The 18,200-nt window shown below is 48.0% G+C and overlaps 1 protein-coding gene across 1 annotated transcript in view; it reads left to right on the top strand.

Annotated features, from left to right (window-relative positions):
- The window catches only part of IL16 (interleukin 16), a 110,199-nt gene continuing 91,999 nt past the window's right edge, over positions 1-18,200 (top strand). The window contains exon 1 of the mRNA XM_037731597.1: positions 1-294. Coding sequence (XP_037587525.1) covers positions 255-294 — 40 coding nt within the window. The 5' untranslated portion in view covers positions 1-254. The remainder of the gene's footprint in view (positions 295-18,200) is intronic.

Raw genomic sequence — 18,200 nt, 5'->3', positions numbered from 1 at the left:
GCTTCTCAAGGAGGGCAGGAGTTGGAAGCGACCGTTGTGAAACGTTAAAGATTTTCTGGCAGAGGGAAAGGGATTTTTTTTTTCTCCCTCCCTGCCGAGGAAAAAAACAGTTCTAACGAGGAGTTACTTTGTAGTTTTAACTCATATTCAAATACTCCCAGCCGAGAAGCTGCCATCGATCCTCCCATGGAACCCTGATCCTGGTTTGGAGAAACTTTTCCCAGCTTGCTCTCCCTCCCTCAAAAACCTGTGTGATGAGTTTGCAGAAGAGAGTCTTCCCAAGAAGGCAGAACGGTGAGTGGAGCTCCTTCTCCTGTCCCAAGGGATTCATGGGCAGGTTGGGATGGAGGGGTGACCCTTCCTGACATCCTCCCAGAGGAATGGAAGCGTGGTTTTGGTCACACTGTGTAGTATATGAGTGCGTGTGTGCATGTGCACACGTGTGAGTGTGTGTGCGCACACGTGAATGGTGTAATAGGACACAGTGCCTGTCTTTGCAGAGGCTGGCTGAGTGCTCACCATGTGCTTGGCAGAGAGGTGAAGGGGATTGCAGGACCCCCACAGGGGGTGAGAGTGAAGCCACCCAGGGCAGCAGCTTTCCATGTGCCCTGGCTTCCTCCTCAAGGGGCAGAGGCATCAATGTCTAAAATGCTGTAGCTGTCAGGGTCTCCACCAGCTCTGCCCCAGTTTCAACGGAAGCAGAACAGAAGGGGGTGCTGCTCAGCTCCAGGAGAAGTGGACGGAGCGCAGGTCTCTGGAGCAGATCTGAGAACTGGGAGGGGCCTCCATCCAGACCCCCTGCCTTCCTGCAGGTACAGCCCAACAGATGAGAGCATTTCTTATTACAATCTTCTTCTTTTGCTCTGGAAATATAAACAGGCATCAGGGCAAAGGGTTTTGACCTTCTGCCCAGCTTTTAAAGTTAACCCTGGCGAAACTTCAGCTCTGTTGCAACTTTGGCATAAGAGAATAAACACATGGTTTTCCTTAGAAAGGAGAAGGAAGTGAGTCAAAGGCCTATTCTGACTTTTCCAGCTACAGAAAGATATGGCTAGAACCCTGGCATCCACTTGCTTAGGTTCCGTTAAGGCATCCGCTGAAGTGTGAAGAAATGCAGTGAGGTGTAGGGAATGAGACCCTGGCCATGGGGCATGCCCACCTGGGATGGAGTCTTGGGTCTGAAGGTAACAGGCTCCTTGATCTTGGAAAAGGTATTCAAAGGCTCACTTTCCTCCTTTGCAAAACAGTGGTCATAAATTCTTCCCTCACAGGAAGGCAGAAGCAATAGCTAAGATAAAGTTTGTGAAATGACCCAAACGGCGTGTACGTACTCAGAGGACACGCCAGCTCTCCTAAGCGGCCGTTCCCCTGTGCTGACACAGCAACCATCACAGACGTACAGGCTTGAGGGCGAAGAAAAGAGTGCGTGAGGGCCCCAAGTAGCCCTGGCTGTTTGCTTAGAAGAAAGTGGGGTGAGCATTCAGACGGTCTCCCTTTGCAGGCAGATTCCACGGATGCATTTACTTCCACTGGGGATCTTCGAGGGTGGGGCTGGTGTTCACTAGGTGCTCAGTGTTCCGTGAAACCATTTCACTCACTCTGATTCACAGGGACGTCTTACCACTTCCTGCTCCTGGCTGCCCCGCCTTTGGTTGCGTTTCCTTGGTAACAGATGCTGAGACAGATTTGCGTATAGGAAGTTCATTGGTGTGTGCTCTGGAAACAACACCAGGGCGGGGTGAGGGAGGCAGAACCAGACATGTGGAGACATTGGACTGTGATGCAATTGCAACACCAGCCTCAGTGGATCCAGCAGATCCGAGGGACTTGATATCCCTCCAGTGAGTGACCAGCCGTTGCTTGTGGGCTGCCCCCAGAACCCAGGTATAACCTTGGATAAGGTAGCTGTCTCTGGCTGAAGGCAGTTTCTGAAGAGGGACTCAGTTATGAGTTATCACAGGCAGGCCTTTTGTCAGCCGTGGGACCGTGCACCTCGGTCCAGGGGTGAGGAGCTACCTGGGCGATGCTCCATCGTCTGTACATTTTATGCAGTGTCTTCTCTTCTCTGAGTTAGGCTGTTAGAAGACTGGGCATTCACATGCACGGCCACCTGTCCAGTTAAACCCTTGCATGGCGGTGCGACTTTGGATAAGCCCCTTTCCATACCTGGGACTCTGTCTCTGTCTATGAAGTGGGTGGAAGGGTGCTGGACTAGAGGTGGCCTCTAAGGGCACTCCAGCTCTGCTGTCTCACACGTGCAGATTCTGAGCACGTGGCCATGGTGGTGGGATGTGTTCTCAACAACACATCCAAGGTCTCCACCAAAGGTGCCTTGAGCCCTTCTGCTGGAAAATAGGACTCAAGATACCTGGGGATCCTTGGGACTTGGCCAGCTGTCAGCAAGGAGGGGCTGGGCCTGTGAGAAGCAGAGGGAGCACTGCACAGGGCTGGCGGGTGGGGCGTGGGGTTCGAGGAGGATTCTGCTGCACACCTTCCCCGCACCCTGACATTTCTCCCAGGAAAAAAGTGAAACCACATGAGGCACTGCCATATGTCTTTGATAGTTAAGAGCTATGTAATGTTGCCTGGGACAAGTGTGGATTCAGTTTTATTACTCTGTGTCTCCTCCTAATTTCCTATTTACTTTTCAATATACAGAGTGAAATCACTTTCCCAAACACTTGGAATTCATTTTCATTGCTTTTTTTCTTTTTCCTTTTCTTTTCTTTGTTTCTTTCTTTCCTTCCCTCCTCTCTCTCTCTCTCTTTTCTCTCCCCCTCCCTCCCTCCCTCCCTCCCTTCCTTCCTTCCTTCCCTCCTTCTTTCGTTTTGTAAGGATCTCATCTGTTGCCCAGGCTAGAGTGCAGTGGCATGATCATGGCTCACTATGGCCTCAACCTCCTGGGTTCAAGCAGTCCTTCCACCTCAGCCTTTTTAGTACCTGAGACTACGGGAATGTACCACCACGTCTGGCTAATTTTTTATTTCCTTGTAGATACAGAGTCTTCCTATGTTGCTCAGGCTGGTGAGCCACTGTGCCCAGTCTGGAATTTATTTTTTAGAGTATTCTATGCTTCGAGTGCTATGCTGGGCTCTGGGGATCTGATGGGACACATTAAACAAACAACTGAACATACATACATATGACGGCAAAGAGGGTCAAGTTCTATGGGAGGCTGTAACCGGGGAACTGGCCTAGTCTGGCAGATGAGGGTGGAGCTTCCCTGAGGAGGTGCTATTTGAGTTGTTTTCTGGAGGATGTGTGGGAGTTAGGCTGGGTCGGAGGTGGAGAAGCAAACAGGCAAATTGTAGAAGGGGGATGGGAAAAGAAGTGTGTCATATCTTACCAGCTTAACCTGGCCACTGTGAGTTTTTTAAGTGTACATCCATCCGGTCCGTTTTTCTTACAGCATCTTAAAAAAATAGATGGTGACTTGTTAGCTAAGGGAATAAGAGCTTTTTGCTGCTGGGGCAAGCTTCTGCCTGTGTATCGGCAACCCCTCGGTGTACACTGCTCATTACGAGGGGCCTCGTCCTGAACCCTGGAAAGCCCTCAGTAATACCGGCAGCTCCCTCTTCCTGAGTGCTTTCAGCACCAGGCATTGATTTAGGGCCATCTTTCACGAGCAGCGACTCATCTGATCTTCCCCGCAGTGCCGTGGGGTACATGCTGCTGTCTTTATTTCTCAGATGAACCGAAACAAGGCATGGGGAGTTTATCCAGGTGATGAGTGGCAGGACAGATTTGAACCCAGATGAGTCTATTCCATTCTAAAGCCTGTAGTCTCAGCAAGGAGGATGCAGCTGAAAAAGCATCGGGAGCCTTCTGCATTTCCATACTGCTCACAGGCGGTGCTTCCATTCGACATTGGGTTGCGGATGACTTCACAGTTCTGACAAAGTTATCTGAACAACTACTCTTCCCAGTCTCAGAAAATCAGATCAGATTTATTTATTTAACTGTAATTTATTTAACCATTCCCCATATTATTGACTTCTTGACTTGCTTTCAATTTTATTTTTTTCCAAAATATCATTACAAACACTCGCAAATGTACGGAAAAGTGGAAAGAATGGTAGTCAATATTCATATGTCCATTATCTAGATTCTACAAATCACATTTTACTATATTTGCTTTATCATGTCTCTCCATTGCTCCATCCCTCTGTCCATGTCTGTATCCATCTTTTTTTTTCATTTTTTTCTTTTTAAAATATAGAGATGAAGTCTTATCATGTTGCCTAGGCTGGCCTCGAACTCTTGGCCCCCAGTGATCCTCCCTGCCTCAGCAGGGAGGGAAGTGCTAGGATTACAAGAGTGAGCCACCACACCTGACTCTCCATCTTATTTTTTGAATGCATTTTCAAATAAGTTGGGGATTAAATAAAGCATACTGCAGGGCCCAAAGTAGCCCCCTGGCTCCCTTTCTGGTAGAAAGTGAAGTGAGAACACAGGCGGTCTCCCTTTGGAGGTAGACTACGTGTATGCACTTACTTATACTGGGAAATCTCCCAGGGTGGAACTTGACTTCAGCATACATCTAATTAACTTTCAGTATTTGGTTGCTGTTGTCCTTTTAGGTAAGATTTACATGCAGTGAAACGTATGTCTCTTAAGTGCACCATTCAGTTCACTATGAAAAGTGTATACTGCAGTGTGAAGCACACTCCTAGCAAGGGTGACATGTTGCCATCACTGGCTGGGTGCAGTGGCTCACATCTGTAATGCCAACACTTTGGGAGGCTGAGGGGGGAGGATGGCTGAAGCCAGGGAGTTCAAGACCAGCCTGTGCCACATAGCAAGACCCCGTCTCTACAAAAATTAAAAATTAGCTGTGTGTAATGGTGCACACCTGTAGTCCCAGGTACTTGGAAGGCTGAGGCCAGAGGATTGCTTGAGTCTGGGAGGTTGAGGCTGCAGTGAGCTATGATTACGTCACTCAACTCTAGCCTGGGTGACAGAATGAGACTGTTTCAATAAAAAATATATATATTACCATCGTCATCACCCCAAAAAGCTCTCTTGTGCCCTTCTCAGTTGCTTTCAATTTTTGCTGATAATACACAATGTGTTGCTAGTTGTTGCTAAAGTTATTACACAACTTTAAAGACCTGATTAAATAAAGTCTGGTACCAGATTTGTCCTCCTTTGACCATGGAGCCAGAACCCTGGCCTGTAAAGGCCCCCAGCTGTGGTGGGCAGACCTCATGATGAGTCCAAGTGCAGACTTTGAGGGTTCTAGGACAAGAGAGCCGCACCAAGCTTGGGATATTCTGGGCTAAAGGGCGACAAGGTACAGAGAGTGGTCCTGGACATCTCTGGGCTTGGGATTAGGCTTGCAGTTCCGGGTTCTGACAGTGAGGTTAGAGACAGGCAAGGCCAGGGAGATGGAGCAGGGGCCCCGTCGTGGGAAAGCAGCCCCTTGCCTCGTGACCACCGCGTTGAAGCTCTGTGTGTCCTTGTCTGTCCTGAGGGCCTCACCTGGGCCCCCATGGACCTGAGGCCCGGTGATAGGTGCCAAGCTGTTCCCACTAGAGTTGTCCTCGTATTTCCTGCTGCGGTCCAGACTAGAACAGGCAGAGGAGGCACTGGCAACATGAACGCAGAAACAGCACAAAATAGACGGCAGGCAGTGCCGGGCAGGCGTGCTTTCAACTGTCTGAATTGCCATGACGTTAAGAGGGGGGATGGGGAGAGTATGGACACATGGATTTCTGGCTCTTGCAGTCTGCTTTCCTTTTCTTCCCATTGCAGAGGGTGTGGGGGGCACTGCGGGCAGCATGGAGCTGAGGGAAGGCAGAGCTGGTATTTCAGGCAGTGAGAGCATTCTATAAAAGTCTTATAATAACCCATTTTACAGATGAGGAAGCTGATGCTCAGAAAGAGGACTGGCTTCCCCCAGGTCACACACGAGTCACAGCAGCTCAGGGGATAGGAACTTAGGCTGCTGGACTCCTGGACCAGTGCTCTTTTCAATGCAAGCCCTGCCTCCTGTGACTAGAGTGTACACATGGATACACATGCCTTTATCACGTTAGATGCATGTGTTTATGTGTCTAAATTGTCTCTGTGTTCTATGTATCTGATCGCAAAGAATCCGTCTCTCCCTCCCTCCTTTGCCCTCCCTTCTTCCTGCCTTGTTTTCTTCTTCCTCTTTCTCTTCCCATCCCTTCCTCTCACAGATGCTTAGCATCCAGTGTGTGTCAGGTACTATGCTCAGTACCAAGGCTACAAAGAAAGATAAAACACAGCCCCCAGCCGCAAGGCTTTATTCCTTCCTAGAAAAAGCAGACACATGAATGAGAGTGCTCAGCATGGAGTGCTCTGAGAGGACACGAGGGCAGATCCTTATTCATTTCTTATTTATTGAAATAAGGAGTACAGTGGTGTGATCAAGGCTCACTGCAGCCTCGACCTCCCGACTTAAGCCTGGGCTTAAGCAATCCTCCCGCCTCAGCCTCCTAAGTATCTGGGACTACAGGCACATGCTACCATGCCCAGCTAATTTTTTTTTTTTTTTTTTTTTTGAGACAGAGTCTCACTCCATCACCCAGGCTGGATTGCAGTGGCACAATCTTGGCTCAAGGCAACCTCTGCCTCCCGGGTTCTAGCAATTCTCCTGCCTGAGCCTCCAGAGGAGCTGGGATTACAGGTTCGTACCACCCAGCCCAGCTAAGTTTTGTATTTTCAGTAGAGACGGAGTTTCACCATGTTGGCCAGGCTGGTCTCCAACTCCTGACCTCAAACAATCCACCCTTCTGGGCCTCCCAAAGTGCTGGGATTATAGGTGTGAGCCATTGCCCCCAGCCCATGCCAAGCTAATTTTTTATTTTTATTTTTGTAGTGACAGGATCTTGCTGTGTTGCCTAGGCTGGTCTTGAACTCTTAGCCTCAAGTGATTCTCCTGCCTTAGCCTCCCAAAGAGCTGGGGTTACAGGTGTGAGCCACTGCGCCCAGTCAAGGCAACTACTGATTTAATGTGTGAGTTGGGAGGGGGTGTCAGGGAAGCCTTCCTGGAAGAGGTGATTCTGAGCCAAACCCTGAAAAATACATGAGAGTTTGCTGGTAGGCAGGGCTTATTGAGTCCCTTGCTTAGAAAGGGCAGAGTGTGCTGACACGTGGAGGTGGAAGGATGCAGGAAGCATCTGGAGAAACTTTGAGCGTGGGGAGACGAGCCTGTGACCTTGGGCAGGGATTTAAAATTCTTACCTATTGAGTCAGTCATGTCCTGACAATAACAAATTAAGAGAAGAAAAGTAGGGATTTCTTAATCTTTAAAAATGTTGCTTTCTGATGCAAGGCAGGAAGCGGCGTTCCTCAGATACTTGTGTGGGCAGAAAGACTGAAAGCTTGGGACAAATAACTGCTTTGAACAGCCAGGCGCCATCCACCTCGGGCTCCGGGAGGGGGCCAGGGCCCCCGGCTGGGGCATCTCTGGCAATCCTGTCGCAGCCAGAAAAGACGAAGGACTCAACTGCCTCCACACCCTTGTAAAAGGCAAGACCCCAGACTGAACACACGGTTCCTGCCAAAGTCTTGCTGAGTGGAAAATTCTCCCCCTTCTCCCCCTTCTCCCCCTCCGTGCGTCATTCATTAATACCTGGCCTTTTCTTCTTGCCAGGTGGTGCTGTGCAAACCATCCTAATCTTGGCCTTAAAAATAGTACCACCCAGGCACTGACCACTCCCTCCCGCTGTGGCATTTAACCCTTTCTAAGCCCACGCATGTGATGGGGCTGAATGCTCAGCACGGCAATGTTTACTCACTCAGATTTTGTTACAAGGAACTGGATTTTGTCATCAGGTGATCCTGGGTTAACCTCCTGGCTCTATGCTTTGGGGATGTTGTTTTACTCCCTGTGATGTCTCTTCTTCCCTTTCTCATAAGAAAAAGGGGAGGTCATTGCGGTGCCAACCCTTCGAGTGAGTTGTGGCGCTAGGTACTGTGTGATGGTGTTTAGCCTTGCGTCTGGCTGTTCCGTGGTGAGCAGGCCTATGCAAACCTACCCCCAAAGGCTGAGGAAGTTGAGGGGCCAGAGAGAGAAGCTGACAAACCCAGTTTCTTAGAAAGCAGTGTTGAATAGGGACTTATGAACAGAAGCCATGTCTGTGTCTAGGATGATGAGACAAGACAGTGGATCCCCGCCATGACACCCCAGACCTGGGGTGTATATATCACAGGGAAAGGGTACAGGGCTTCAGAAGGAACGCATAGGGGAATTGCTCAAGGGTGGGGTTTGTGGTAAGTACAATAACATCAAGGTTGTTTTGACCTAAGGGCAGGATAAGTACATGCTCTTATACAAGCAGCAGTAGATAGAATAGAAGCCTTAAGAGACTTTCCTGGAACCGGAGTTAATTAGAAGCCAACATGGGGGATTAGCACCCAAGATGGAGTTGCCTCAACCTCCACACTGACCCTCAGCACCTGCTGCATAAATGATTGCTGCTGCTTATTAGCCAGCCAGGGTTATATATCTCAGTGTTTTTCTTTGTCTTAGAGCCATGAATTAAACCAAGTGATTCTTCTTGTCACCTCCAGAAGGTCATGAATGCTCTTGGAACTAAACTCTCTTCCTTTGGAGAGAACATTCTCTGCCCTTATCTGCGGGTTCTAGGAGCTAAGGGAGATACTGTGAATATGTTTTTAAAATTCCATTTGGACCTGGGCCTACTCACATAAATGACACTAAGGAAATGTCTAGAAGAGCTCTTTGTAAACTCGCAACTGCAAACAAATGCAGAAACTCATTACGTGGCATTACCCATTTATTTATTCATTCATTTATGTATTGATTCACGGAGTAAATGTTTATCAGCCCATTATAGGCCAGCCATACTCTGGTGCTGAGGACCCCACGGTGAACAGGCTGATGAGGTCCCTGTGTGGAGGGCTCATACTCTAGATGGGGTGATGGATGGCACACGAGTACCCAAGTAGCTAACAGGACACCTTCACATAGTGGCAAGTTCTATGAAGAAAATCAAAGCAGGAAAGGAAACAGTGGGTACCTGGGGGCTAGTTTAGATTGAGTGGACAAGAAAGATCTCACTTAGGATGTGGAGGCAGCGAAGAGCCAGCCATCTGAAAATCTGGAAGTAAAACTTTCCTGTGAGAGAAAACAGCTAGGGCAGAAGCCATAGGGTGACATGGGCATGGCTTATCCAAGAAAGAGCCAAAAGGCCAGGGTGGCTGTGGGATGCAGGGAGCAGAAGAGGCCAGAGGTGGAAGCTGAAGTTGGGGAGATAAACGAGGGTGAGATCATGTCGCTCCTTTGGGATGTTGTAAAGAATCTGGGTATTATTTTGAAAAAGCAATGCAAAGTCTTTGGAAGGGGTGGAGCGCAGGGCATGTTTAGGGCAGTCAGTACACCCTCTGTACGATACCACAGTGGTGGCTCCTAAACACTACGCACTTATCAGAATGTGTAGAACTGCGCAACACAACGGGTGAACCCTCATGGAAGCCACAAACTTTAGCTAATAATCATGTATCAGTGTTGGTTTATCAATTGTAAAAATGTACCCCACCAACGCAAGATGTTAATAGTAAGGGAAATTGTGTGTGTGGAGAGGGAGATCAGTATTTGGGGGTTCTGTACTTTCTGTGCAATATTTCTATAAACCTAAAACTGCTCAGAACAATACAGTTTGTTAGAACTTTTAAATAGAGATTGGGTGCAGTGGCTCATGCCTAAATCCCGGCACTTTGGGAGGCCAAGAAAGGAGGATTGCTTGAAGGCAGGAGCTTGAGAGAGAACATGTATCTATATAGAGAGACCATGAGAGAGACTATGTCTCTACAAAACAGAGAGATACCATGTCTCTACAAAAAATACAAAGTAAAAAATAGCTAAATATGGTGGCAGGTGCTTGTAGTCCTAGCTACTCAGTAGGCTAAGGCTGGAGGATTGCTTGAGCCAAGAGTTTAAAGCTGCAGTTAGCTATGATCATGCCACTACATTCCAGCCTGGGCCACAGAGCAAGACGCTGTCTTAAAAAAAAAAAAAAAAAAAAGTTTTTAAAAGCAATTCAGGGCTCAGCACTTTGGGAGGCCGAGGCAGGTGGATGATGAGGTCAAGAGATCGAGACCATCCTGGTCAACATGGTGAAACCCCGTCTCTACTAAAAATACAAAAAATTCGCTGGGCGTGGTGGCGCGTACCTGTAGCCCCAGCTACTTGGGAGGCTGAGGCAGGAGAATTGCCTGAACCCAGGAGGCAGAGGTTGCGGTGAGCCGAGATCGCGCCATTGCACTCCAGCCTGGGCAACAAGAGCGAAACTCCGTCTCAAAAAAAAAAGCAATTCAAAGTCCTTGAAAGTTTTATGCCAGTGATGATCCAATTTATATTTTCAAAAAGCTTACCTGCAATTGTGTGAATAATGGATTATGAAGGTCTAAGTAGGGACCATTCCCAGCTAGAAGGTGAAAGCCATAATTAGGCTTGGTAAGAGGAGGGTGGCGGCAGTGAAGATGGAGAGAAGCAAGTAGAAACTGGGATAGCTTCTGGGGAAAGAGTCAGCGGGAATCACTGAGAAATCGAATGTGATGTGGAAGGTCAGAAACATGGAGGAATCAAGATTAATAAAGGCTCACAGAGGGCTTATTTTGGCAGGCACTGTTCTAAGAATGTTACCAATATCATCTCAGGTAGTCCTAAGCAAACCTTGTGAGGCAGATGTTAGTTCACTAGCCATCCTGTAGACGTCAAAGCCAGTCCACAGAGAAGTGCCTCTTCGCCTGCCTGTGGTCATGCACCTGGGCAGGGACAGGCTTGTGAGATGCAACCAGGAGTTTTGGCTTCAGAGACCATGTTCTTACCTTCTTGTTACTGAGGATTTTGGCTTGGGAAATTGATGGATGTTAGTGACAACTACCAAAATGTGGAAGTTTAGGGAAGAAGTATTTGACAGTGCTCCTTCCCCCGCCCCCACCTCTCTGAATAAGAGCCAGGCAGTGTTACTTTTGAAATGCAGGTTAAACCCCAGCTGACGATGTGAAGCACGTGGTAGGAATAAAAAGTTAGAATTCAAGGGGAAGTCCAGGCTTGGAGAAGTGAATTTGGGAGTTGCTGGCACGGGCAGGGTATATTTGCCCATGGACTGGCTTCAGTTGCTTGTTGGCATTGTATAGTACCTTAGTTATGGAATCACTCTGAAAGGATATAGCCCAGAAGGACAGTTTGAAAGAAGAAAAGGCCAGAGAGAGGGCAGCATAGTCTAGATGGAAGTCAGCTAGACTTTTTGTATGAAGTTAAAACCTTTGGTTTGAATCTATGTGTTGCTGTGGGCCAGGGAAAGAGGGGAAGAGAACCCAGGAGCAGGAATCAAGGGACCAACTTCTTCTGACTGCACAACCTCGGATGCGCACTTCTTAGACGTGTAACTTCTCTGAGTCTCAGTGTTTGCATCCGTAAGTGGGGACATACACTAAAATCGTCACGTTTTGGCCTCAACCTTCTCTCTAAGTCGAAAGTGCTACATAGGGAGAGAACTGATTATCATCATGTCATGATGATACATTGCTAGTTAAAATCGTTAACTTATATTCTGCATCGTGACAATACAGTTCTTATGGCAGGAGTGCACAGCATAAGAATTCCCAAGGCATTTTATAGACTGCAAGACCACTCTGTGCTCAGACCTCTGAGCGGCCCTGTCAGATTCTTGCTTCCGTTTTGTGGACGTGGAAACTGAGACTCAGTAAGGAAAAAGGACTTGCTGTTGACAGAGCCACTTAGAACAAAAGCCAGTGTCCATTGCTCTGACTCTAAGCTCCTTATTTTGCTGTTGTTTGAACAGAATAGGAGATGACCCTGTTGTGTCGTTTTAAGGACACGCTTTCTTTTTGCCTTCTGAATATTTTTACTGCCAAAACAAACATATATTACTTTTGTAATTAAAAATGTTTATAATTTAAATTTTTAAAAATTAAATTTAAATTTGTAATCATAATTTTAGGTTTTACAATTAAGTTTTTTTAAATTAATTTTTTAAAATTTGTAATTTTAATTGTTTAAAATTTTTGGAAATAAAAATTTACTTTTGTGAATTAAATTTTTGTAATTAAAGAAAGGGAGGGTTGGGAGGAAATACAGGTTATTGGTTATGAAACTTAAGCATCAGAATCTCTTGTAGAACAGATGTCTCAGCGCCGTGGGCTGGGAGGGCTGAGAAGGTGAGCAGGCCTCCGCTTGGTCAGATGTTGGCAGTGTGCTTCCTCCTCTATTGCCTCATCCTCTCAATAACACGGTGCAATAGCAGTTTCCAGTTTCACCTGGCAGAAAATTAATTTCATCTAATTTTCGTCTTAGCAAACTAAGGCTGCGAATCACCAAGATGGCCCAGGAAGGTCTTGGTTTAGCTTGAAGTGGTTCTTGAACTTCCTAGTTCTAACCAGGTGGCCTCTCTCAGCTGCGTCCTCCTCCCCTCCCTTCTGGCTTGCAGTGAGCTGGTCTGCGGACTGTTGGGCAGGGTGGAGACTCTTCTTCTTCTGCAGGATGTCCTGAAGGGTGCAGGGGTGACAGAGTTTCCACCTTCAAGGAAAAACCATCTTGTGTTAGGAAAAATCAGGGCCAAGTCTCAGCTACACTTGGGAGTAAATTTACCTTCTGAGCGTGAGAAAGAACAGATCCTCTGAAAATAGAGGGAGAGGCAGGAACTAGATTCCGGTACCGATGATCAGAGAGCTGAGACTTAGTGGAGGAGGGGGGCTGTGGGGCCCTCCGAGGCCTCCGGATCCAAGAAGAGCAAGGCCAGCCTCCATAGCCCTGGGGTGCTGAATTGCTCCTTAGCCCCTCTGCCAGAGCAAGATGGCAGTGGAGCCGTTGCCTGTCCTGGCCCCCCCACACCCAGGCCATTGTGAGAGAAGTTGTGGGTGTGAGCTGGGCAGGCGACACTGACAGAGGCGCTCACTCCCTGCAATTTAGAAATTCCTTCACTACACTCCAGACTCAGCCCTACAGTGTCCCCTGTGCCTGCTGACAAAGGGAGCTTTATCCCCAGAGTGTCCCCTCCTCCCATGTCTCCCTTGTGACTGGGGACCTGGGTTCTCTAGCGGCAGCGGCTGGATCTTCGCAGCCTTTCATGGAATTTCAAGGGCTTCCTACGGATTGCACCTACACCCTCATTAAAGCCCCCAGGAAGCCCTGAAACATTTGGTGCTGAGCATTGGAAAACTTTCCACTCTTTAGAAGAGAGGTCCATACAGAAATCTCAGGCTGGCATGTACACATGGCTCACAGAGGCTGAGCTTAGGAGAGATGCGTGGGACGCTCTGTTGGGGGGCAGATGGGTTAAGTGCCACCCTAAGATTAGATTCTCCAAGGTTCACGTGGGGGAAAGGCACCCTGGTCACATGACACTAATGCCCACAGGACACACACAAAAGTGTCCCATTCTTTAATGCTGCAGTTTTCACCGTGCTCTATATACGTGAGGTCGTGGGCTCTCACGCTTGAGCATGCACCAAAACCACCTGAAGGCTTTGTGAAAACAGAGGGCTGGCCCCACGTCAGCAGTGCTGCTCCAGAAGGTCCAGGCAAGGGCCTGAGAACTTGCATTTCTAGCAGATGCTGCTGACGCAGCCGGCTTGAGGACCAATGAGTGACATAAGCTTCTGAGAGCCAGTTTGTTGTTTCTGGAAAAGGGTGGCACAGACAGGAAATGAGATGCCATGGAAAAAGCCCGGGCTTTGGAGACAGGTGGATCTTAATTAGACTTTTGGCTAGCTAACTTGCTAACTGTGTGACCTTGGGGAAACTGCTTGACTTTGCTGAGCCAGTGATTGACTATAACCCAACGTCACCAAGCATCGCACATAGTAGGTGCTCAGTGAATTTTTGTGCAGTGGCTTTGTCTGCAAAGTAGATATGATATATTTACCAGATTCATGTCAGCACTGTGTGTGATGACTTTTTTTTTTCCTTTTTACTAAATTTTTATATAATTTGAGATGAGGTCTCGCTATGCTGCCCAGGCTGATCTTGAACCGCTGGCTTAAGTGATCCTTCTGCCTCAGCCTCCCGGGTAGCTGGGATTATAGGCATGTGTTGCGACTCCCAGCATGTGATGCGGTTTATGGAAAGCTCCTAGCAGTGTACCAGGCACATTGCAGCCACCGAGTCATGTTTATTACCTTTCGGCTCTCCTTGTTCAAAGAAGGCAGGGGCAGTTGAGGTGCACCGAGGAACCCCACTGTGGTTCTGTGGCTCTGCACTGGCTTTGCCTCCTGGGTGTTGCCGGCCAGCCCAGCAGATGGTGGACCTTGTTCTGAGGCTGAGCTTCTCAGCACTGGCAGCCCCCCTTTTTGGACCAAGCCTTTTCACGTGGAGCAGTCAGATGGCTCAGGTCAGGAGTCTTCGAGCAAATCCATGCCAGGTGGGACACATTTGTCCTGAGTCACCTGTCCAGAGCAGGTGGTGAATGTTGTGTCCTGCTCAACTATTGGAGCCTGGGATCGGACTCAGAGGCTGGCCTCCGTATGAGAACGGAGCATCCATTTCTCAATCCTTGCCGGCTCTGACCCAGGCCTGGGCCACAGGCTATCTGGGGAGAGGTGGTGCTGCAGTCCCTGCTGGGCAGCTGGAGAGAGGAGCGAGGGAGGTGGCAGCCCCGGGGGACGGTGTATAGGAGGTAGGTGGGCACCCGGTGAGTGACTGTCTGTCAGGTAGCTGCTCTGTCCAGACTGCGTTACCGGAGGCAGGAGGCTGGCCTTTCTGACCTGAATGGGGAGAGTCTTGGTTGCTAGGTCGTAACTTCGTATTTGGAAGTGGTGCTGGGGTTAGAGGAAGAGCAGAAGCCAGAATTGTGTTGGTAGGAATCTCTGTGTCACCACCTCACACAATTAGGTACAGGAGGAAGCAGCTTCAGAAGGTGGACAGAGGGATGTCGCTTGCCCTAGCTCTGCAGCACGGGGAGAATTTGGTCCTGAGATTTCTGACTTATCAGCCGAGTCTCATCCTTGGCACTGGAGTGTGGAAGGAGGCAGAGGAATGGAAAGCAGCGGGAGAGAGAAGGGCCACAGGCGCCTGAAGGAGGCTGCTCTGCTGCTGGCCACACTCCTCTTCTCCAAAGTGGGCACGGCCGGTGGGCACCTCTGCAGAATGACCATGGGAAGAGTGTTCACTCCACTTGCTTTTGATAAGGGTTGAGTGACTAATTCCTGCGTTGGTAGGTGCCAGGATTGGTGGTTTTTTTTTTTTTTTTTTGGTCCATAGCAAGTTTGCTTTCCGTAGCTGGAGAATGAGGTAACAGCACAAGAATAGAGGTTCCCTGGGGAATACAGGGAAGCATCCGCTCCTCCTGCCCTTGCCAGGTGAAATCGTCCCACTTCAGGCTGAGCGGCACAAAGACGACCCCTTTGTCCCAAGAGGCCAGTCTGAGCTCCCACCAGGTTTCTGGAAGCAGCCTGGGAGCTGCCGTCTCTCTGGCTCCCCTTCCTGTTTCTCCAGTTTTCCCTCTTCCCTCCTCTCTGTTCTCCTTTTCTGCTCTGAAGTTAAGTGATGGTTAACATTTATGAGCACAGTAGAAGGCCCCCACCCTGCTGCAGACATGACGTGGGCAGGAGCCGTCAGGTGGGTTAGAGCCTCGAAGCCCCTGCTAATCATTTATTCAATCCCCAGGGAGGCTGATTAACAATACTTAGTACCCCAACCATTTCCTGGCCACTCTTCAGGGCCCAGGCACCATGCTAAAATATTCACACACATCATTTCATTTAAACCTTACAACAACCTGGGGCTTAGGGAGTGTATCCCCAGATCGAGAGGTGAGGAGGCTTGGACATGACCGCTCACCTAGACATTCCCAGGACCCGAACCCAGCCTGTCTGACTCCAAAATCCATGCTCTTACTGACTTTGTGGCATGCCTCAATAAATACTTACATTTCCTAAACACAAAGACAGTCCTATATCCATAGGGTTCAAAAAAATCTCCTTTGGATGTGATTAACTATAGAATTATTACTTTCTAATTCTTTGTACTCATTGAAACCTTTTAAGAATTGAAATCTACCATGAAAACTCATATACAAAGAGTTAAGGCAACATTATTTTGGCAGAAGGCAGGCCAGGAGCTTAAAACCTGCCCTTTTGTCAATGCTCTCCCCGTTTCTGGTTTCCAGCAGTGGTCCAGGGTTGTAGGAGTGAGAGGGAGGCAGATACACTTTGAATTGAAATCTGCTGGCTGGGCACAGTGCTCACGCCTGTAAATCCCAGCATTTTGGGAGGCCGAGGCATGTGGATCACCTGAGGTCAGGAGTTCGAGACCAGCCTGACCAACACGGTGAAACCCTGTCTCTACTAAAAATACCAAAAATTAGCTGGGCATGGTGGTGCATGCCTGTAATCCCAGCTACTCAGGAGGCTGAGGCGGGAGAATCGCTTGAATCTGGGAAGTGGAGGTTGCAGAGAGCCGAGATCGCACCATTGCATCTCAGCCTGGGTGACAGAGGAAGACTCCCTCTCAAAAAACAAAAAATTAAAAAATGGGAGCATTTGAGTTGGTAATACATTTTCATATATGTTATGTTTTGCTATTAAAAAGCAATTCATTGTGAGTAGCAACATGCTCATGTACATGGGGAGAAAATAGGCATTGGGGCAAAATAAACAGTTCCAAGAGCTTAGAGTTTTGGTTAGCTAGGAAGACAACTGGAAATCGGGAATTTACCTCAAGTTCTTCTTTTGAACTTCTGTTGAAATAAGGACAAATCGATGTCCGTCTTGTAAACTAGACAGGGTTGTTCAGAGTATGCCAGAAATACTGAGAAGTTTCAGTACCAAAGAGTACAGAGCTGATGGGGGCTGGACACTGCAGGTGGATGCCCAGGACGCGGATGGAAGGGCAGAGCCCATCAGAAGGTAGGCGCTGTGCCTGCCAATCTGGAGATGCTGGAGGAGAGGTTTGCTTTGGGTGGGAGCAACTGGTAGTGCTGCTCGGCGCCCCCGATGCGGAGGACCACCCAGCGTGGAGATCTCCATGGTCTTGCCCCTGGCTTAGTCTCAGCATGTACAGCTGGGGCGAAAATGCTCCTCCAGTGGACAGTTACAATGGCTGGGACACGACTGCCTTGCTCAGCCAACAGGAGGCGGTCCCCTACACAGATCCCTTCCAGAGGTCTAAGGCTCGCCTGATGGCTTAGATGCTGGGGAACGGCGCACCCTCCCTGCTGCTCACTGCATCCCTCACCTGGCAAAGAAAAGCCACAAGAAATCTAAGCCCTTTCTGCAGTCTGGCTTGGGCATGTATGAAAGATTCCGACAGGGAATTTCAGAACCCATCCCGGCTCCCGAATCTGAGTCAACACAGACCTCTTGAGTAGGGCTGAGCAAACACAGCAAAATCAATGTACATATGAAAAGATTCAGCGGCTCAAAGATGGGAGCTAAATGAGGAATCAAAGCAAATATCCCACATGGAATTGCTATAAGAAATCAGAGAAAACCTTAAAGTAGTGGTTTTCAAGCGTGAAAACGGCTAGTGAATTGAAAATCAATTTACTGGGTTGAAACCAACTTCTTTTCTCTAAAACAAAAAAAGAATAGCATACATCAGATTGCATCAGGTTCTTAACAAAGGCATATTTCATATTATCTTTTTTATACCGTAGATATTTTATATTATCTTTATTATACCGTAGTAAAGATGTTCCATGAAACTTTTTAGTTATATATATTTATTTATATATACATATACATCTTATGGGTATTTATGTAATCTATGTACTATGATGTAAAATGTAAATTCTTACTGTAAGTCAATATTTTTTTAATTTTTAAAATTCTTTAAAAATTATTTTTATTTATTTATCTATTTATTTATTTTTTGAAACAGGGTCTCACTCTGTTGCCCAGGCTGGAGTGCAGTGGTGCAATCCTGGCTCACTGCAGTCTTGACTCCCTAGGCTCAGGCGATTCTCCCACTTCAGCCTCCCTAGTAGCCAGCACTACAGGCGCGTGCCGTCACACCTGGATAATTTTTGTATTTTTATTGGAGATGAGGTTTTGCCGTGTTGGCCAGGCTGAAACTCCCGAGCTGGAGTGATTTGCCTGCCTCAACCTCCCAAAGTGCTGGAATTAAAGTTGTTAGCCAGCATGCCTCGCACAGGTCATGATTTTAAAAGTTTCATAAATAGTCCTGTAGAACAGTGGGTGGAGTTTGGGATGGTGAAAATGTGTCAGGAGAATATCATAACTGA

Source organism: Cebus imitator, unplaced genomic scaffold (assembly GCF_001604975.1).
Source record: "Cebus imitator isolate Cc_AM_T3 unplaced genomic scaffold, Cebus_imitator-1.0 Scaffold410, whole genome shotgun sequence".
NCBI lineage: Eukaryota > Metazoa > Chordata > Mammalia > Primates > Cebidae > Cebus > Cebus imitator.
This window is presented reverse-complemented; position numbering and strand designations above follow the sequence as displayed.